The sequence below is a fragment of the Agelaius phoeniceus genome, chromosome Z (genome assembly GCF_051311805.1).
Source record: "Agelaius phoeniceus isolate bAgePho1 chromosome Z, bAgePho1.hap1, whole genome shotgun sequence".
Taxonomy (NCBI): Eukaryota; Metazoa; Chordata; class Aves; order Passeriformes; family Icteridae; genus Agelaius; species Agelaius phoeniceus.
In genome coordinates, this window is record NC_135303.1 from 70157347 (window position 1) to 70179473 (window position 22127).

The 22127-nt window shown below is 41.9% G+C and overlaps 1 protein-coding gene across 6 annotated transcripts in view; it reads left to right on the plus strand.

Annotated features, from left to right (window-relative positions):
- IQGAP2 (IQ motif containing GTPase activating protein 2) overlaps nt 1-22127 on the plus strand; it is a 123953-nt gene that overhangs the window by 1097 nt on the left and 100729 nt on the right. For all 6 annotated transcript variants that reach the window (XM_077171411.1, XM_054651616.2, XM_077171412.1 and 3 more), the window contains exon 2: nt 20396-20495. In XM_077171411.1, coding sequence (XP_077027526.1) covers nt 20396-20495 — 100 coding nt within the window. The remainder of the gene's footprint in view (nt 1-20395; nt 20496-22127) is intronic.

The following is a 22127-nucleotide window of genomic DNA, read 5'->3' on the forward strand; positions in this document are numbered from 1 at the left end:
TCCACCTAAGACAAGTAGAAAAAGCTTGGCAGTAAGACCTTCAGCTTGCAGGATGCCATGCTCTTCTGAGCATTTCTCCTCCTTAATGACCGATTCACCCTATTGATGCCCTCTATTGCGGCAGCTTGTGGAACCTGCCTTTAGGTTCGTTTTTTGTTTTACCCAGTAGGTGGATTACATCCTTGTGAAGGTGTTTGTTCACTGGTTACTACAGGCATAGTCTGAGTGCCCATGGTGTTGTGTTAGCAAAGGTGACTATTTTGCTTGTGAAAAAACCAGTCCTCCCAGCTGCTTGTGCCATTGCACGTATAGCTGGGCAGTGTCCAGGTGTGCAGCATCGTGCTCCAGCCTCAGCAGAGAGATGTAGAGATGGGGAAATGTTTGTTGTATGCCCATGAGGACTCCAGCAGCAGGGGCTTTCCTGTGTAGATCTGGCGTGGCTGGTCTCAGGATATATGGGTCTGGACAGGTAGAAGTCTGTGTGTCATGACTTCTGATAAAGGCAAAGATTAGGCTTTGACTTAAAGCAAAGGGCTCATCCTTTGAGTCTTGTTCCTGCCTGGGCACTGAGGATGGCATCACCTTATTGCCACAGCTGCTCAGGGTATTTTAAGGATTGTAGCCCTCAATTATTATGGGAAAGAATGACGTGTTAAGGACACTAAATACAGTTTTGAAGATACGGTCTGTCCCCTCAGTGCTTATGCTTTGCTATGGTAGTTGAGAGCATTTTGTTCTAGTTACCATGGGGATGTTCATGTTCTGAGTTGTAGCCAGTCTTGGTGTCAGGTCTCTCTGCCCCAGGTACAAGAGTGGATGAGAGTACATTTGTCTTTTCTAATGGTGACTCCCCTCTTACCATGCTTGCTTGGGATTGGATAGTAATTCTGTCCTTCCCTGAGTGAGAAGCTGTCGCTGCTGTGCCGCACTCCATCCACTTCTTTTTGGAGTGAAATTTTTGCTGCAGGAACCTTTAAAATAATATTCCTTTCAAGAGAGTAGGCAAAGGCTCTTGAAATATGCCAGACTGATGGCAATATTTAAGAAAAATACACCAAAAAACTCCATGGAGATCTCTTTACTTTAAAGAACAAGCCATAGCCTTGTCTGTAGTGACAAGTTGAGCTGCATGTTTGGGGTTTTTAGCCTGTGTTTAGAGAAATACATATGTTTTATCTGCATTGCATTTGGCTGCCATTTTGAGAAGCTAAGAGACCCAGCACCTTAAAAAAAAAAAAAACAAAACCAAAAAAAGAAAAAGCTCCCTAACTAGAAAACTAACACTGGTGTTATGTGAGCTCTTATGAAAGACCATCATAAGTTGCAGGTTCCCTAAGTAACTAAAACTTCACTTTGGATTACTGACAAACAGTAACCTTTGTTGAGAACACCACATCTATGCTGGATTTCCTAAGGAGTTAATAAGTTGTCCAAGTTAGGTGATCAAATTTCTAAAACCGCTTGCTTTAGTGACCTAGAACTGTTTTAAACATTTAACTTAACTTGGACTTTTGACTTTGGCTTCGAGTTCCTAGCAGAGTTTGTATATTGCTCTGAAGAATGCTAGCATTTTACTATCATAACTTTCTGCCAGGTACTATATAACTGGTGCATGATTATGAGTAGCATTTCACTGGAAGACATATCCTGAACATGAAAGAAGTTGTACATTGCAAGCTTTGCTGATATAGTGACACAAAAAACATCTAGGAAAAAAAATGTTAGAGCTGATCATTTTCATATTTAAAGTCAGGAAATTGATGAATGAAATCCAACAAGACAGTCCCTTTCTGGGCTGGTGCTAATTCAGGATAAGCATAGTTCATGGGAGAATCAGGGCTCAGAGCAAACTCCTGGAGCCTTCCCTTGGAGTATTAGGGCAAAAGTTTTGTGGCTTCCTGGACCACTTGTTGAAAGGTGCCTCCAGCTCTGCTTGCTGTCAATAGCTTAAAAGAGATGCAGAAGAGATTTCTGTTGGTGCTCCACTGAGCCCTTCAGACAGATATTTATCTCCAGTACCAATTCAAGTGAGAATGTCAAATTACAAGGAAGCCAGTTTATCCAGCTGAAACTGTGTTAACAGGCACACTGCAACTGAATTTACATAGTGGTTTCCAGTCTGGCTACAGCTGTTGCCTGGTTTATTTCTCAATCCCAACACAATCAGAAGCGGAGGTTCACAAAACTGCAGAGAATTGGGACTTATATTACAACCAGAGGTATGAGCCATTTTTATAATTGTGGAAGATAATGAAGACAAAAAAAGTACACATCTCAGATGCGCCTCGCAGGCTGAACATGGGAAGACACCAAATCAGGCAATGGTGTCTTTGAGAATGCTCATTTCCTGACATTCCCAGCTCCTTTATAGCTAGTTTTCCCTGAAATCTGTGCGCAGAAACAAATGTTTAAGTTTTTGTGAACTATCTGAAAGGCTTTACTGCACTTCCAGGAATGTAGTGAAGCTATGGAGAGTGAGTGTCTGGATTTGAAAAGGATTTTAGGCATTAACATGCTTAGAGTAGCTGAATCAATATTGAATGCCCTGAGTCCCTATCTACTGAGCTAGGTGCTCCAACATCAGCAGATGCTTCTGTTGGAGGCACAAATAAGTCTTTATCTCTGCTGCTGAGATCAGAAAGGTAGCTTCATGGGACATGGATGATGGGTTAAAACAGGGGAAAACATATTTTGGTATCCAGTGATGAGGGCATTGCTTGTGCTTCTGGTGTTGGCTCCCAGAATTGCTGCTGTTTGGCACTAGGAGTTTGGAGATGAGACATAAGCAGCATAAAGCTTCATGAGGGAGTGCTGCTCTGCCTGTGGAGACAGGCAGGGCAAACCTGAAGTGAAACACAGCCTACGCCTCTCTATGAAACTATACCTAGCTTCTTTGCTCAGCAGGATGTGAAAGTTTGCAAACCAGTGGCTTTTTGAAAAGCTTTTAACATAAAACACTATAAATTTGTCTGCATGTCTAGTAAGTGCAGTGAAACAAATGACTCTTTTTCAGTCTAAAAAGGAGGAAATGTCTTTTGGTAAAAGTTCCATAGGATTTTCCTAAGTGAAAACAGATGGGATTTTGGGTTTTTTTTAAATGTTTTTTGAAACTTAAAAAAAAAGTTTTGCTGTGTCCTATGCATATATATTCTTTTGGGTGTATGCTTTCTTGTAGTGCCTGTGACTTATGAGAACACTTTTCTCCTTTTTTATTGATGGGTGTTATTTGGCAACCAAATACACTGTTTATCTCTTCCACTCTTTTTGTAGGTTGCTAATAATTAAACTGCTGAATGAGAACTCAAAAAGTTTAACTGCTTTGTTGAACCAAGTGCACATAATTCACTTGGTAGGAGTGGTTCTCTGTGTGCTTTTTGTACAAAGCAGGTTCATCTCCCCTGAAGTCTGCTGGTAAAGAAAGGACAGAGCTATGTTAGAGCATGCTTAAAGCTGCTTGAATGCTGTTGAAACAGGAAATATTAATATTGCACTGGAAACAGGATTTATAGCAAATGTGAGCGTGCTACATCAAGTCCAATACTTGAGGCAGGGAGTAGGAAGCATGCAGGTTTTTAGCTCACCTCTTCTGTCAAGTGGGGCTTGTTACATAATTTTTCCAGCTCAAAGTTTGCTCGATACTGTTGCTGGTTCAAGCTGACTATGTTTTACTAGGAATAACCCTACAGTAGAAAAAAAAAAAAGCCTGTCAGTGACAGGCAGGACTGGTGGGTCATATTTCAGTGTGATGATAAGCAAGAGTGCTCTCCTGTGCTTGCTCCTTGCAGGAAATTATTAACCTGCTGTGTTTGCTTCACTTGTTCAGGCTGTTTCGTTGTTTTTCTGGAACAGGTATCCTTGAACTACTGCATGTTGTGGAATGAAAGTGCAGGTACTGGACAGGGGAGAAGATGTGCCCACCCTGGCCTGGGGGGCAGGGGCCAGGTGCCCCCATCCTGGGAGGGATGCCTGCTGTACACGCCTAATTTGCTGATCTCTGATAAGACAGGCTGATACGAGGGCTCTGTCCTGCACAGCTCATTCTTGGGTCAGCACTTCCTGCACCTTGGCACTTAGGTTCACCTTCAGAAGACAGCCATGTTCCCTTCAGAGTGGTGCCAGCTGGGCTTTGAAGAGGTTTGCTGAACATATACTGCCTTATTTTTACTGCTGGGAGGAGAAGTGGGCTGCTGAGTATCTGATACAAGGATGGGGTTGTGGTGGAGACCAACATGTTGCCCTGGCACTACTCCAGTTGAGTTTTGCCAGTTGCTGTGATGCAGGACGAGAGTGCCCTGGCCCGTGGTGGTGAGGGGCTGGTGGGGCAGGCAGTGCCTGCAGTGTGTTCTCTGGTGGCCAACAGCCTTGGTAAGGTGGCAGGAGAGGGAAAGAATGGGGTACTAAACCAGATGGCTGTCCTACAAACTCTGCACAGTGAAACACTTAGCTTCTAAATACGTTTTGAAACGTGTAAGCAAATAAACAGCCATTAAGAACTTGTGCTGATGGCTGATTTCAGTGCTGAAATTACAAATTACTGTTTCGCTCAAATGAATATGCACTAGCAAAAAATACTTATCCAGAGGGAATATGTCAATTCTTTATCACTTATTGACCAAGCTGAGGTCATCTAGACAGAAATTCTTCAGGAATCAGATTCAAGGAGCACTTCAGAGCTCTGACTCACAGCAGCTGGCAAACTGCTGCCAACCCATAAAGACTTTCTGCCTCCAGGTGTGGTCCTGTCTGCCAGCCAGGCTCCAAAGCTGTTAGAAACTACTGTCCTCATCTCAGATGCTTATCTTGGCCTTCGTGTATAAGGCTAAGCAGTGTATGAGGCTAAGCAGTCCGTGGCTTCTGCTAAAGTGAGTGATGAAGGATGTGGTCTCTGCCAGTCCTCTCTTGTGGACTCTGACCTGCTTCTTTGAAAGTGCAGTAAAAGCTTTTGTGGCATCTAGCAAGGTATTTAAAGCAACTCTTACCAGGCTTCAAAGTGTGTAGAGGAATTTGTAGTCATGCATGCTATCAATCCTCTACTGTCTGTTCCTCCTGAAATGAATAATGACCTCCTGCATTTGTGCTTGATTTATAAAACTGCTCTGTAAACTGATTATATTTGTGGGATTGGACTCTCCTTTTTTGGGAGGAGAGCACAGATTAATCCAATCCAGAGGCAGCTGGAATGGGAAATGCCCAAATTCTGTACAGAAGTGTGCTTCATGAAGGCAACTGCTTTTCCACAGGGTTGTAGGATTGAGCTATAGGCCAGTAAATGTTTCACTTGTGTTTTAAGGGCATTGTTTCAAAGATGTTTTGAGGAATCATAGCTGAGTACTGGGGGTACCTGTGCCTGATACTCTGGCTGAATTACTGCTTTGCTGCAGCTGGTGAGGTTTCAGCAGCATGAACTTGTCTTCAGCTGCTCTGTCATGCTGCTGAAGACAACTTCACCAGCCTGAATACCCAATCTGTCAGGAAGCTAATCTCTCCTAGCAGAGCTGATTTGCATTGCTGGATTTGCAGTTACCTCTGGTCCGTGCAGTGGGTGACAGCAGGTCTCACAGCTTCACTTGCTGGCCAAGGCAGGGGGACTTTCTGGCCAGGTGGGGCTGTGGCAGACAAAGTTTAGAGGTGTTAAAATTGCCCTGGAACCGCACCCTGAAACTGTGGTTTTGAGTGTGCTTTCAGTCAACTCTGCTGGTGGAACAAGTGACCTTGACTCCTCCTATGGAATTATTTTTGGCTGGATTAGGTCCCCAGTCTGGTTTGCAGCCTGCAGGCAGGTCTGCCAGCATGACGGAGTAGCTTGAGTAGAGATGAGCACCAGCACCTGGAAGAAGAGCAGATCAAGTTAAAGTTGTGCCTACTGCTGCATATAGAGATCTGGAAAGTGTGCATGCAGTGGGGCAGGAAAACGTGCAAGCAGAACTCAAAGGTGGACTGGGGCACACAGGAAGGAGTGTCACATGCATCGCCCTGGCGTCCCCAGCTGCCTCTGCTGCGGTGCTGCTGGCAGCCTTGTGCCCTGTCCGCCTGATGCAGCTGGGGCTGCTTTCAGCTCCCTGTTGCCCAGGGAGTTTTGAATTGCAGAAATATTTTAAGGTAATCTTGTCTTTAGTGCTGTAATTTCACAAATCCATGTCAGTAAAGGCATGGCAGTGTTTGCCAGGCAATGCTACAGTGTTAAGAAAATTTGAAGAAACTGAGTTCTAAACTATCCAACCAAGAAAGAAAAATAAATGCTTTTTTTACACTAAGTGAAATTCAAGATGCTTTTGCAACCTCTTTTTTTTTGTAGCTGATAAAATTACTCTTGACTTGCGAGGCCTCAAAGCTGGGGATGAGATGTAACTTGTGGTATGTGCTGCTTATTTCTGTGATTTTTATTTTTTTCAAGACTAATTGATTTATCCAAGCTACAACTGGCTGGATGGTATCTGTTCAGTGGTAAACAGTTCTAAAATTTCATATCTTTTCAATACAGTGTGGCAGAATAAGTATCAGCATGAGTAGGTTGTGGTGTAACTGAAAAGGAACAAGAAGGAGGGTAGAGCAGGGATTATGTTTAGAGAAATCTGGGGCAAAGATTTAACCAAGGAAAAATGTCAGCTGTTTTAAAATGAGGCACACAGTAAACATGATTTCACTACATCTGAGCTAAGAAGTTGTTTTGAATACTGCTTTTCAGGCCACAGCAGAGCACAGATTTCTTCACTGTGATTTAGTGGATGCTGGGAGAAGAACCAGCCTTGGCTTGGCATTCGAAGCTGCATGGCAGCTGATTATTGAAGGTGGATAGATAACTGACCTACAAGGACTGGATGGGACTGCCTGCTAATTTATATCACCTCTGACTATGGCAGTGATGTTTAACAAATGGCTTAGAGGAGTCCAGAAAATACACAACTTTTTATCACTTGTGAAACCAGCCCCTTGTGCACCAACGTATATCTACACACAGAAAATGAGAAGTAAGACCACATGGTTTTGCTGAAGATTACACAGATATGAGCTGTCCTAGAACAAAATGAATCAACTTTCTTAGTACTGTAGTTAGTAACAGGCAAAACAAAGGCTGGTGTTTCCTATAACACTGAACCATGGCAATAACACTTAGTATTTCCTCTTTTTTGGGGGGGAAGAGGGGTAGGAGGGAGGGTTTTTTTGTTATGTTGCTGCCAAACTTAAAAAAAATTAAGTAGCTTCATAAATGTTTGCAAAAGTTTCTGATAAAAACAGAGGTGGATTTCTGTAATGTTCATCTGTATTCTTTTTCCTGAAACTGTGTCAGGAAGCTGCAGACTGGTAGGCTGCTTCTGTCCAGGCTGCAAATGCTGCCCATTGACAGGCCTGGACTCCCCAAAAGGACAAAGAAACGAGCAGTTAACAATTTTGGGTTCCTATAGAAGTAGTAGAAATTGTCTCTAGTAGCTTCTCAGGCACATTTCAGATGCAAATTTACATGTGATCAAGTTTTTTAATATCATTTCCTCAAGTTATAAAGTATAGACTTTCTTGAAAGTTGACCATTTGTATGAAAACTGTTACAAATTAGGTAGAAGGTATTTCACATGTGCTCACACTTCACAGCCTTTAGTGTGGAAGCCAAGAAGAAGATGAATACTTGTGATGAGCAAGGCTTCTTGTGACAGTGGGTCTATACAAAAATAGTTACTATACAGAATAGGAATGGTCGAAACTCACCTGGGTAAGGTACTGCTGATGAAGCATATTTCTACACTGCTCTGCTCTCTCTAGCAGAAGTAAATGCCTCACTTTAAGGAAGCTGTCCATAGAGTGTGAACTGGAAACCAGGGCAAAACTTGGAAGAAGAACTGCTAGAAACTGAGCAACTGACTTGATTTTGTGAAGAAGTGCCTCAAGAAAGAAAACAAACTGCAGCTATACAAAAGATTATATAATTCTGTGCCCAGCCCTTATGCATGGCACAAGGGCCCAAATTTCTTTTTTGGATAGAGACTTCAAAAATTGCAAACACATAACTTAGTTTGGTCTTAAGTTTTTGTTGCTTGTACTGCTGTTACCATAACAGTGATTGAAAGCTAGTTATGCTTCCTTTATTTTGAAGGTCTTAATATTGCTGTTTCAAGCAAAATACTTGGGTTTTGGGTGTTTACATAATGCTTCTGATATGCTCCTGATATTTTTATGCAATTGATATTTAGCATTGTCACTGTGATAGTTCTCATTAGAGGAAAGCACTCAAGGTAATGAGGAGGCCTTCTTGAGGTCAGTACTTGCTCCATTAACCCCAAAATTACTTTGGGTTATAAGGCAGACCTAAGCAAATAACGTGAAAAATTAAGTTATTCAAGATGCTATGAACAAAGTTTCAGTTTAGAGCAAATTTAATAGAACAAACACTCACAAGTTTTTTAGTATATGGTTTAGGTAAAAATTTATCTTTTGGGTGCAGCTGTCAAAGACTTGTCCTGGAAATGGAAGTACTTGGTTTATTGATATGTTCGGAGCAATATCTAGCTCACTCTGTATCTGATTTTGCAGTGATATATGCGATGATAGATGTGTCATTGTCACTCAGAACAGCTTCAAGTTTCAGTAAATACGTACTGGATGTACTGACTTAAAAGGTCAGGATTTGTCTGTTCTTTTCAAACCTTGCTCAAAGGTCTGTTATTCAAGGCTCAAACACTTTGTGATTTTGCTCTCACCTATGGTTCGAACTCCTGATGATGAAGGAAAAAATAATTCATATTACTGGGTGTTTATGCAAGTAAGAAATAAGGGTCAGAGTTGTCCAGAAGCTCTGTGGACAAGTGCCCTACAAGCAATGCGTGCCTGTGCACCTGAAGTGACCTACCAGGGACTACTGGGAGGAGGTTACCCTGGAGCCAGCAGTATCAGCTCCAATACTTTAGCAAACACTTGCTTATTACACAGTGAAAGCAGCCAGGCAGGCCTCAAGTGATAACCGAGGTCATTGCTGGCCTGGCACTGCCCCTGTGCTGAGCACTTGTACAGGCACACTGCATTTGCCTTCTTCCTGCAAGAGTTGATCATCTCGCCACGAAGCAGGAACAAAGAAGGTACATCTCCATCCTCTGTGCCTTTCTGCCTCTGTGTGGACCAGCACAGTCAACAAAGCTGAGAGGTTTTGGAGTGAGATTCTAACTTATGAGCCTGATGTTGTGCCTCCACCCTTTCTTTTGTGGCTCCTGCTTGTGCAGGGCCATTTCAGCTGTAGAAACAGTACTGAATGCACAGCAGTTTTGGGACTTGTTCAACAAGCAGCTTGGCTGTCTTCTGAGGGGAGTCAGGAATGCTGGGGAGAGGACAGGAGTTGCCATGGCTCTGTTCTTCTCTGCCTCTGAGTGCCCAAGGGTCCTGCTCATCACCTAAACTTACCATATCTATATATAAGTATTATGCAACATATGGCATTTCTTTATGTTCTTGTGAATTTGAAGTAATTTTTGTGTTTAAACCATTCAATCTCATTGTCTGGGTCTGTAGCTGCAAACTGAATTTTCAGTTCTATTGTCCTGAATACATAAGTTTTTTTTCTCCCCACTAAGATTAAACAACAACAACAACAACAAAAAAAAATCCATTGTGCCTTTAAGCCAAAGAATTTTGAATTACAAACTTTGAAGATATTGTGACCGTAAGAATTACTTAGGAATTAAAACCCAGGCAGAGGTAAATGTGCTCTTGCAGTTTAACCTGATGGTATAATCACATACTTATATTAGTATCTTGAAGGAAAAATGTGCTGCAACGTTTCAGGTATTTTCTGAAGCTCCTTTCAGAATGTGGAAAAAGTGAACAGATGGTTCATTCAGACCTTGGTAGAAGGACCCTGCAAAAGACTGGCCGTGAAAGAACCAGAAGATGATGAATTGTCAACAGTAGAATAAAGACCAGATGTCAAGGCTGAGGGTTTCTACACAGCAGTCTTTTTCATGGCAATTTCCAATTTGCTCAGTGATTAAGTGGTGCTCTTGCTCTATGGCTTTTCCTAGGCAGGTGTTTCAGTCCTCTGGAGTCTCATGGCCCAGATCAAGACTCCTAAAGCTCTACAGTATGAGTTACTTAGTGACCCAGACACGGCTTTCTCTGCAGATTCTCTTTTATTCCAGAATTCCTGCCTGTCATCCTAATTTTCTGTTCTTTAGGCTACACATTACCACATTTCTTTCAGTTGGTTACTGTACTGAGAGTTTGGTGATAGGAAGCTTTTTGGTTTCAGCTGTCCAATGATCTGAATATTGAATCCATTAGGTAACTCCTTCCTCCCAAACTTCTTTCAGAAGGTATAAGTTTTTCACCCCTTCCCCTCTCTTTCACTTCCCCTGTCCCTGTTCTTGTCTTCCTCTTTATTGCATTCAAGTTTAGCCTTCCCTAAACAGCCCCTGGGTAGAAGAGGTTTGCTACAAGTGTATTTATGAATCACTGTTCTCAAGTAGCAATCGCTGGCCTCAAGTTGTAATGCAGATCAAGTCTTTTTTGCCTTTTCAAGACTGAAACAGAAATTGAACAAGGTCTTGACTTAGCCAGAAAATGTGCAGTATTTGCAGAGCACTGTCTTAATTAGCTATTGTTTAAATGCCTATCTGTCTTTTGAATTTCTACCAAGTAGTATCAACAGATGCAGAAAACATTTGTGTTATGCTCTTCATTTCAAGTAGTTTGCCTTTGGTGAATCATCAGTAGCTCTTGTCAAACATGCCTACCTTTCTCAGGTAGGGTCCTTCTTTGCCACAGTAAGCCTTGTGATTTATTCTGGCCCTGTGTGTTGGCTGAGGTGTCTTTAACAACACAATTAGGGTGATCTTACTGTTGCTAGGTCAGAGGTTTTGCTGTGCAAATAGCTAAGAGGAGTGCCACAGAAGTGTAGGTAGCCGTGTGTGTGAACAGACACTGGGCAGACAAGCCTGAATTTGAATTTCCCACTGCCACTGTAGTGAGTTCTGTCTGTGCCCTACCCTTCCTACTGATGGTCTCCAGCCCCACTTTCCTGTTCTTCCACTCCTCTTCTGCAGTGGCTTTCTGGCCTGCCACCAATGTTGATGGGTGTGGTTGTGGCCTCAGGCAGTGGTGTGATGTGATTACACACAATGAAAGCTGCCTTTGGGGTTCTGCAGAAGGCTGCATGCTGCAGTCACCTTTCCTGTTAACTTGTTGAGACTCTTTATTCCAACTGCTTGCATAGGGATGAATGCCTTTTGGATTAGTTGTTTTTTGTTTTTTTGGCATCATCATCACAGTATTTTAGCGATCACAAGTTACTTGTCCTTTTATGTAGGTGTGTGTATACATCTGATTTATTGATATATGTGCAATTCTCTTCAGAGAAAAATTAAATATAAACTGCCTAATACTAGAAGTAAATTTGAAGGCATTTTTAGGCAAAATACTTGCATTTGTCTTCTGTCTGAATCTAATTACAGGGTTCATACCAAGACACATTATAGACACTAGCATTTTTCTGTCTTTCATAGTTGCATAATGCATTTTACTAGCCTGGCAAGATTAAACTGTCTTTCTCGTTATTTTGTTTACAGTCTGCTTGTGTTAAGTTGAATTGAGGTCACAGTAGGTAAAATGCAAGGAAATGGAATCTGTATGGTAAAATTTTGGCTATTTTATTTAGGATTTTTAGGTATATTATTAATAAAAAGCAAACAGGTTAAAGTAATTCCAGTGAAATGAGCAAAGCAAAAGGTGTGTCAAAATACATTGAATTCAAGTTACAAGTTCCTTATTTAAGAAAACAGCAAATGGATAAAGGTGGTAAAGTAACCCTTGACTCTTTGTTTTCTTATGAACTAATCTCTGGAGAAGGAAAGCTTCTGAAAGCTGCCTTGAAGTTTGGCCGTGCTCATGTATTTGGACTAAGCATGTGGAGATAGTATGGCCTCTGAGTGAAAGTAGCTTGTAATTGGTGTTCACTGCCTCCTCAGGGTCCATCAGTGTGAGATCTTCCTTAGACTTGTGCCTTTTTTGGGAACCTAGACTGAGGGTTTATTAGTAAATAGTGAGTATGAGTAAAGAGTGTTTAAAAAAAAAAATGAGTGAAGAGTGCTAAGGTCAATTGTCTAAGTTGACCTAAAAGTTTAGGGTCACAGAAAGGAGCTAGAGTTTTAATGGTGTTTTGTGAGCACCTCAATCTTGGGAAAACCTGTTGTGCCTTGAACTGACCAGCTAGCAGGGTATGCAAAGATAAACAGTTACTATTTTATTAAGCAATTACACCAAGTGTGCTGTAGGCTGTGAGACCAGCAGTTAAATGTTGGTGGAAGTGGTTGAGCAACAAGCTGATACATTGCATTCCATGTTTGTAATCGTAGATGGCAACACTTGCAGCTAAATTAAAACGGTTGGTTTTCATCTGCTTCCTTCAATTCCATTACTTTATCTCCTTGTTCTTCCAAACATACTGAACAATTATAATGAAGTTAAGATAAAATGAAACGTTTTATTTCTGCACAGGGTTAAATTACTGTACTAAGAAAGAGATGTCCATTCTCTAGTATCATCATACAGTAAGGTTATGTCAGAACTACTTAGTGTCCTTTAATATTTACCTCTACTGAAGTCTCATGTGATGATAGTGTAGAAAGCTGGAGGTTTAAAAGCAGAGTACAGAATGTGTAACCATAAGCAGAGAATTGAATGTTAAACTTTTTGGCAGCATATGTAGTCACTTGCTCAATGCCAAAGCCAACTTGTGTCTGTGGTTAAATGAGATTTTTTCTAAACTTTGTGGGGATTAAAGTACGTTGAGATGTGTCTGAGGAGCCCTACAGACTTTTGTCAGTGTCTGGCTGAAATGAAGTGGTTTTGAGAGTTGGGTTCAGGAGCATGGAATGTGGTTGCTGTTGCATCACTGTCCCCTTGTATGATAGTCCCAAGGTCCATGTATTGCAATAGCACTCAGTATCTGTAAATGGATGTGGCTGGCCTTGTGGTAGCAGATACACATGACTGAAATAAGACCTTTACCAAGGAAATGGGAGAAGGAGGAGGACTTGGGAAAGTAAATGCACAGGAATGAGGCTCTCTGGGAAAGCTCAGGGGAAAGACTGATTTAGCAAATATTTTTAATTTTATATCAGGATGTCTTTTACTGGATATCTCTGTTCAACACTCCTATGCTAATGGTGTGTGTTTGCTTTCCCTGTTTGTGCAGTGTCTGGCAGTTAGACGTAGTCCAGAACAGTGGCCCTGGAGATCCTGTGCGACACATAATTTGCGAGAGTGGATAATATCTATCTGCTGGCCAGAAGATGCATTTATATTTTTGTTTGAAAATACATGCATGCTTTCACAATGAAATAACTAGATTAGGAGAGATACAGCCATTTTTAAGGGAGAGAGTAGTTCAATGTCGGAAATATTTGACAAGTTACATATTGAAGACCCCCACTCTTTAATTAAGTGTATTAGTCTACTCTCTCATGTGAATCTGCCCTCCAAGTTCACAGCTGCCATAGGTTTTTCAGTGCTTGCAGTGTCTGCCTTTGTCTAGAGACCTTCCTGTGAGCAAGTTTCAGGGAATGGACTGAATGCCCCTAACTGGAGACACAGAAAAATGTTCAGGCCATCTGGTCTCATTGCTGAGAGACACATGCTAGTTGCTTGCATTTGTACTTTTTGACAGAAGAAGTCTATAGAAAGTTGTTTTCATCAGAGCCTTAAATTATTCATCCAAAGATAAACAGCTTCCAGCATAAAATAGACCTGTAGGTACAAAATGCCTTAATATATAATACTTGCAATACGTTTTTGGCACTGTAAAGCCATTTTTTCTTAGTAGCCTGTTGAATTATCTCTGTTCACATTGTTATAGTTGACACACTTGCTTCTGCATATTTAATAAATCATTACATTGGATACCTGCAAGTTGATATGGGAGTGGAGGCTCAGGGGGGAACTCCATCTACTTGTAGCTTTGAGAATTGTTTTTCTAATATCTGTACATGAATCTTTCCCCTGTATTTTGCAGCTTCCTAGCAGCGATCTGGGCTCCTGTCCTGTTGCAATGAGGACAGCTCGGGTGGCAGTGAGCCTGCCTCAGAGCATTGCCAGCTCAACCTGCTCCATGTATGGGGCTTGGCTGGTGCAGCACATGAACTGCCAAACTAGGAGCAACCATGGAGTTGAACTGCCCAAGGCAGGCACTCATGGGATGCTAAGTACCTGAGAGTATGAATTTTACTAGGAATAAAAAGAAGGCAAAAGATGAGTTTATTGGCCTCTTTTAAACTAGGACAAGATAGTTATATATTCTCTCATTACATATGGTTTTAAGTCACTGTGACCATCTAAAATGCAGCTAGCTTCTTCTTGAAGCTACAGCAGTGAATTGTGATAACAGATGCCTAAGGTCCTCTCACTACAGGGAGACATAAATGGGATGCTGCCTAGATCCTGTTGTACTGGGCTCAGCTGTTACTGGGACTGGCTGTGGCCAGCAAACAGTCAGTCAGAAGTTTTTGTGCAAGAAAGGCTCCCTGGCTTTTGTTTTTGTTATAGGGTGGCTCCAATGTGTACTTTTGGATAGAGGGTATGAGCTTGGGAGGAGGAGGCAGCAAGATGTAAGGGGGGCATATACAGAATTTGCCAAACTTCTTTCCAGTGAACTGAAACATTGCCTTGCCTTGCTTTCTGTGTGGCTGCAGACAGCTGAGACTGCAAAATGTGCTTTAGCTAATGTTTAATTCAAACGCTCTCGTGAAAAACTTTTATCCCAGCATTTTATAGTATGTACTCCTGTATCTTTTCTTTCCCCCCCCCACCCCAGCTCTGACTTTACAAATTCTATTCTATCACCGTAAGAGGATTTTGTTCTCTCCATAGTCTGTTATGTCTTGTTCATTGAGCTTCCCGGTTGTGGTGCCAAAAGAGCCCTCCTCCTTATTGCTCACGTCTTGCTTTCCATGGGAAAAAGTCTCTGGTGGCAGGAAATTGAGGGGGATTGGCCCTGGGAAATAAAAGCCTCTATTCCTTTCTTTGCCTTCAGTGTAAGAAGTCCTTTGATATGTCTGTGGCAAATGCCTTATTAAAGGGTCTGCCTGCTAGGAGCAGCCACGTGCTATTCTTGAACTGTTGCAGATAGTCATATGTGTGAGAGAAAATTAATGACCAGGAAGCCTTAAGTGCTGTTGTAAGTTTTGCAGCATTTTTTTTCCAGCATCAGTTTTTCCAAGATAACAAAACCTGTTTGGTAAATGGTTATACCTATATTACTTAAGGATTATGCTTCAAGAAGTGTTTCATAAATTTGTATTTAGAAATGGTAACAAATATTACTTTTCCTTGCATGCTTTTTTGTTACATATTAATTTAAATTTAACACCCTTTAAAAGTACAGTCCATGGACAAATTTGCCAACTCTGTTGCATGTTAGATCTGTGAAACATCTCTTAGTAAATGTAAATTCAAACCTAAACTACTGTGACGAGCAGGTCAATGGAGGTGATTATAGCTGCTCCACTCCAGCCACAAAACAGCCCATCTGGAGCTCTGCATCCAGCTCTGGGGCCCCAAGCATAGGAAGGATGCTGATCTGTAAAACGGGTCTGGAAGAGGAGGCCACAGAAATGATCAGAAGGCTGAAACATCTGTCCTGTGAGGAAAGACTAAGAAGATTGGGGTTGTTCTGCCTGGGGAAGAGAAGGTTCTGGGAGAGCTTATTGTGGCCTACAAGGAAGATGGAGAGGCACTTTTTGTAAGGGTATGTAGTGATAGGACAAGTGGGAATGGCTTCAGACTGAAAGAGGATTGATTTAGATTAGACATTAGGAAGAAATTCTCTAAGGGTTGTGAGGCACTGAAACAGTGATTAGATTTCCAGTAAGCTCAGTATCAATGTAAATTATCTCTGTGGTCTTGGGACCCCAAAAATCCTTGTCATAGATGTAATATGAAGATGAACTCAGAACTGGATGATGATGTTTAGAGAGACAATACTTGTTTTTAAAATTCCTCTGTAAAGTGACCACATCTCTGTGAACCTGAAGTTTTGGTTCTCTTTCTGGATTCTGCTAGTAAGGTCATGGCTCCAGTGGCCCTTGTGCACCTGGGCTGATTGCTAGTTTCAGTAATATTGCATCTTCAGATGTGGTGGCTCTATTTCTGAAAACTTGCTCAAATCCAGAAATTTCAAGTGTTTTCATGTTGTCTACTAACACTGAGTCTGAATTAGTAGATCCTGCAGGCACCATGTTGACTGTAGGTCACGGAGTGCCTTGGTTGAGTTCTCAGCTCTGTGGTCAGCAACTGGCATAGCTTCAAGAATTTGCCAACAACTGGAGAGGTTGTCTTGGATCAGGGCACACACATCAGAAAGTTTTTGCAATTGACAATCAGACCTCAAACATCAATTAGTCCTAGATACTGTCTACACAGGGCAATTTTAGGATGAGGAGAGTGCGTGTAAGTACGATGTGTCTGTTGATGGAAGATGACCAAGTCTTCAATTTAGGAAAACTCCTTGGTAAACACTTACTTTTGTGCTAAATATGTAGAATTTACATACATAGGAAGCTGTCAGTAGAATGTTCCTTTATTTCTGTTGTATCAGTTGTGGGAAGAATTGGAAAGTTGGTGTGCTGTACTGAGTACCACAATAAATCTCCCATGTGTGGCAATTTACTAAGTTTTAGTACTGCTCACTGTGCCATGTGTTTCATACACACTCTTCCTTTAGTGGTTTTTTTCGTGAAGAAGTGTCTATGAGTGAACTTGGTATCTTAGCACATGTTTTATGTCTACTGACTCTTGGCTAACCCAGAGTTAACATCTAAAATGAATTGAAATAGCTTTAAGGCTAGTATTTTTTATTAGATCTTGTTGGTTGTCCAGATGTGCTGCTAATGTTCCCCCTTCAAGGGAATTCTGCTGAATTTGAAGTTAAGTTCACATAATTAATGAATTTAATCATAAGATGTTGTTTACATTACTTTTCCCCTCAGTATAACTTTCATGGAGAATGTGCCTTGTTCTATGGCATTTGGATTTTCTCAGCTGGAAGATTTTGTGTCAGGATCTGGCTTGGTGTAGATCTTCAGGTGAAGCCCAGCCCTGATTACTCTGCCACATAACACCCTTTATTGCAGCACTCTCTTCCATTGTGAGCTGAGCATTATCAAAGTGTTACTGATAGAGCAGAAATATGTTTATTCTTTCATCAATCTTCCTAGTCTTCTGACTAATACTTGCTCTGTTAAGCAGAAAGACTGAGCTTTCTGTCTCCAAACCAAACTTGTTTGTCTGTTGAACTTGGTGTGGCTGGCTTGATGGATGCTCTCAGGATGTTTGAAGGAAGAGGTACACAGGACTCTAGTCAAAAGCTGAAGCCCTTGCCAAAATATATTATTATAGACTAGACTTTAAGAACCCAAGTCTTCAAAGTAATTGCCTCTGCAGCTCAGTCCTGAGGCTACCTGCAGGTTGTTATTTCTATTTCTAAAGTTGTGTCTGCAACAACTCTTGATGTGATAGCACAGTTGCTTTGAAGCCAGTATATGCTGGAGGGTAAGTGTGTAATCAGACTTATTGGAAGCTGGTGTTGTAAGAGACTCCTCCCAGGATTAGCACTGTAGGTGTTGGCATTCCCTGTGCTCTGTATTTTCAGTGGTCAGATATCCAACCCAGAAACTTTAGCTGCTTTTCCCAAACAGAAAAGTTTGATTTCCAGCTTGTGGGCTGCTGATAGCCCCTCCAGAAAGGAGCTGGGTTTTCCACTTCCCAGAGTGTACAAGTTACTTCTTTTTGAATCTTGCTTCTTTTTGAACCTCTCATTGTTGCGGTGTTTGCTAAGCAGAGCAACTATTACAATTCCACAATATCTGTTGGTGCCTTCATCCACTCTCTGAATCAATCTTTGCAAATAATTTTAATGAGGGATTTGAGTTTGGCCAGGGCTGCTTGACCTAGGATACCTTTGTTGGGTATGGGAGGCACCCAAGGACGTGCAGATCCAGGACTAAATTGCAAAACATTAGTGTTATTCAGGTTAATTCCTAGACTGATACTTATCACATGGGTCATGTGGTTTCCTTCACCTATATTCAGACAAGCTTCCTTTTTTCAGATTTGCTTATGGCTGTGTTGAGTTGTCTTTGGAGGGCAGGAGTAAACAACTGTTTAACAAGTTACAAGGAACAGGGCATGGGAATTGCCATGGGGGGATGAAGGCTTGACCTGGTATTGGCTGTCCCACTCTAGCTGACAGTACCACAGCCAAGTAGGACAATCAGCTGGGCTCTTCTGACAGCACTTGTCTCCACTTGTGAGCACTCATAGCTGGCAGAGCTTTTGAAAAGGGGCCCTTGATCTCAGTGTTGCAAACAATAAAATGATATATTATGTTTCAGTGTCAAGGCTTATCAGTTTTTTTCCCTTGCTCTGGGAAGTCAGGAGCCCTCTGCAGCAGAGGAGCTCTGCTGTGGAGTCAGAGCAGCCTGCCTGGTTGTGCTGATGGTGGTGAGGGCAAGAGCAGTATTAGAGCAGCCTCCATGGCCAGTTTGCCAGGCACAGTGCTTTACCATCTGCATCCCATGTTTACCTCCAAACTAATGTTTTGGTTCATGGCAAGTGATATCCTGATTACAGTATCTGAGAGCTCATTTTAGAGTGAGTCATGCTTATTGGAGCTACCAGACTTAAAAGAAACTTTGAGCAAGACATGTATTTGTTTGATTGGTGTATGAAACATCTGGGTAATTAGGAAGAGCAATCTTAAAAGCAAAGGAAGATGAGAGATATCAACTCCCATATGGTCATTAAAACTTAAACTACAAAGCTTGAAGCAGCTATACAAGACCTTAACAAATGTATGGTAGCATCAGTCCAAAATGTGGATGTGTAGTGTAATTTCTTTTGTGTCCTCATTAAATGCATGTGAGATAATTTCTCTGGCTCTTGTTTTTTTTTTTTTTTTTTTTTGAGGTACAGATTTCAAGGTATGCAAGTACTTGCAAAACTCGGAGGAGTCCTACTGTTTTTAAGTGCCTTTTACCTTCGTTTCCTGTATGCATTACCTGAAACTGTTTATCCCCTACTTGAAGCAATTGTCAGGGAAAAGCTGAAAACTTGCTTGTGGCATGCACAAGTCTGTGTGGGAATGGAACTAGCAAAGCACATCACAGTGCATTTCAGGAGGAGCAGGGGCTGTGGTTTTTTACTGAGGATGTGTCACGATGTTCTCAGCTAACTGCCTTGTGAGATGCCACAGAAAGCAGCTAGTCCAGCCCAGCGTTTCCGTCCCCTCCCTTGTGCCTGCACCACGGTGCCTGCAAGTATGCAGTGGCTCAGATCAGGCAGCCAATCCTCCCAGAAACAGGTCACTTTAGCAAGAGCTGCCCCTCATTCTGGTTCACTGGGTTGCCAGCTATGGTGTGAGAGGTGATGTGAGCATGTGACTGAAAACATGAAAGAATGTAGGACCACATTTTTCACAGAGTGATCGAGGTTGGAAGATCTCTTCAAGATGATCTAGTCCAACACTCAGCTTAGTACAAATAGGGTGTAATTTTGGTAACTGGTATATGAAGGCTGTTAACAAAAGTCTCACTGCTGTGGCTGAAATTCATCTAGAAGTCAGCACAACAGTATGCTCCTTCAGACTCACTGCTAGAAACATTTGGAAGAATTGGAGAGCTGCTCACAGAGGCCCCCTCTGTACTCTAAAAGTAGAGAAAGACCAGTCACTGGGTAGTAGATATAAATAATTGGAGTTATTTGCAGCTGGAAATGTGCACAGACACCTATGCTTAATAGGCTGGGAGAGTGTTTTTTATGGGAGGTGATGAGGTTGCAGCAGTAAGTAGGAGAAACCACAGATGGTTCATTTGATTACAACCGTCATCACCTCCATCAGTGGGAGGCAGCTCAGCATGTTGCAGTCTCATGGGTTCCTGAAGCAGCAGCCAATTCCCATGCTGTCCTTGAGATACCTTTGCAGTGTGCTGTCTTTGTCTCTGGTGTTGAGGATCTGCTTAGCATGGGGCTGCTCCACCTGCTTCTTGCCTTGAGCTTCCTCATGAGAGTCCTCAAACCCTTCTGAGAATGTGTAAGCTGAAACTCTGCTGGCTCCCAGCCTCAGCCCCCTGTGTTTGAGTGCTCCATCAGCCCCACCGTGAGGGCTCCGTCCTGTCCCCAAACCCAGAAATGGCCTCAGAGCAATACGTGCTTGAAGAAGTGAAACTTGAGGAATTCTCTGTAGAAAGAACAGAATACTCTTGGTGACCTAGACATCTTTGTGCACCATACTATAAAAGGCCTCTTTTAAAGAGAAGTGATAACTATTTTTATTTCCCTTCTTCAGCAATTCACCCAGGTTCTAAGTAAAATTGCTCTAAAAATCACCCAGACTCGTGTATAACTTGATATGGGTTTCTGTTTGCAGCTATTGTGGATGATGAAAGGCTTTCTGCAGAGGAAATGGATGAGAGGAGGCGTCAGAATATTGCTTATGAGTATCTGTGCCACTTAGAAGAAGCAAAAAGGTGAGTAAAAGAAAGCACACTTATTCTGGCCTTTAAATGTGGACATTCAGGCCTGTTGTGTTCTTGAGCATCATAATTTTTGATTCAACATCTTGAATTACTTGGATTAACTGAATGTTGGAGCATCATAGTGCTCAGTATGAGAAATTAATGGCCAGTATGAAAAGTCTGATTCAAAGAAAGATTTAGAAATAATCAAGACAACATCCTGAAACGGCTGTGGTGTCCATTTTCACTGAAAATTGGGGCTGGATACTAAAATAAGGCTGTAGTTTTGTGAGAAACTGAGTCAGCCTTATGTGACTAACTGGAGAAAGTATTTTTCTCCTGGCTCTGTGGCTGTGCTCCCCCCTTGGTGCTACTTCTTGTGGAGTGACTCAGGTCACTAAGATGGCAGAAAATCACCTGGGCTCTTACAGGTTTAATAATTGAATCATCTTTGTGTTACAGTGGTAAGTGCAGGCAGGGCAATGAGAGAAGATGGACTCTGCTCCTGCTTCAGTTCCTACTGGTCAGCAGTACTCATCTCTTAAAGCAACAGAAACAGTGATGAAACACTGATTTGAAAGTGCACAGAGTTTTGATCACCTTTGTGCAAATGTACTGTGCTATGTTCACTTCATTCTCAAAACAAATATTCAACAACATTTTCATAATTAGAGAGCAGGGAAACAGGGTACAATATCCTTGTGCTTTTGAAGTAGCTTCAAGTGCTACAATTATTACATATGTAAAAGCCTATTTTATATTCTGTCTGATCAGACTTTTTCAAAGATGCCTCTTATACTCACGTTATTGTTATTGGCACCACTGGTAGCGTCCTGCTTCTGCTCTGTGTTTCTTGATGATGGTGTTTTACTTATAAACTGTATTTGGATGACTTTCCTATGAATTTCTATTGAGAAAAGAAAACTTGAACGGTGATTAGTAGTGCAAGCTGTGAAACCTTAGTGTGAAGATGAAGCTTAGCATCTTTGTAATGGTTTAAACAAGTGTATTTCAGTCAGTAATCTACTATTAAATTGTGCTCTGGGCCTTGAATCCACAGAGTTTCCCTTTCAATAGCTGCCAATGGTTTTGTCCCAGGGGTATTGTTATAAAAATCAGCCATTCTTACTTCCTCTTCACTACATTGTTCCATTTGGTGTAGCAAACATTGCCTCCTTTGCCCTTTCTTCCTCTTTCTCCTGCAGTGGTTCCCTGTTCAGATATTTAAGATGGCAAGTGTCATCCTGCTGCCAGGGAGGACTGACCTGCTCCACATGATCCTGCTGCCCCCATTGTGCAGTGGAAGAGATTGCCCTCAGTCAGATGAGTCAGCTTGCTACGCTGGCTATGTGAAGGTCTTTTGCTGAGTTAGTTTTCTGTGGTTTAGTGAGCTGACTGGTCTGACCAAGGGGTCAGAGGAGAACCTGAGCAGGCAAGAGGAAGAGGATGGGGTGCAGCTGCACACTGGAGAGAGGGAAGGGAGCAGATTTCACTTGTGGAGGTGTTAGATCAGGTCCACTGTATCAGCTAACCTCAGTGAGTCAAGGTTTGATTTCACTCAAGGTTTCTCCTTGGTATGTTGCAACTCACCTATCTGCTGCCTTATGGCATCTAGTCTCCAAATTCAACTTTTTCTCTTCCACT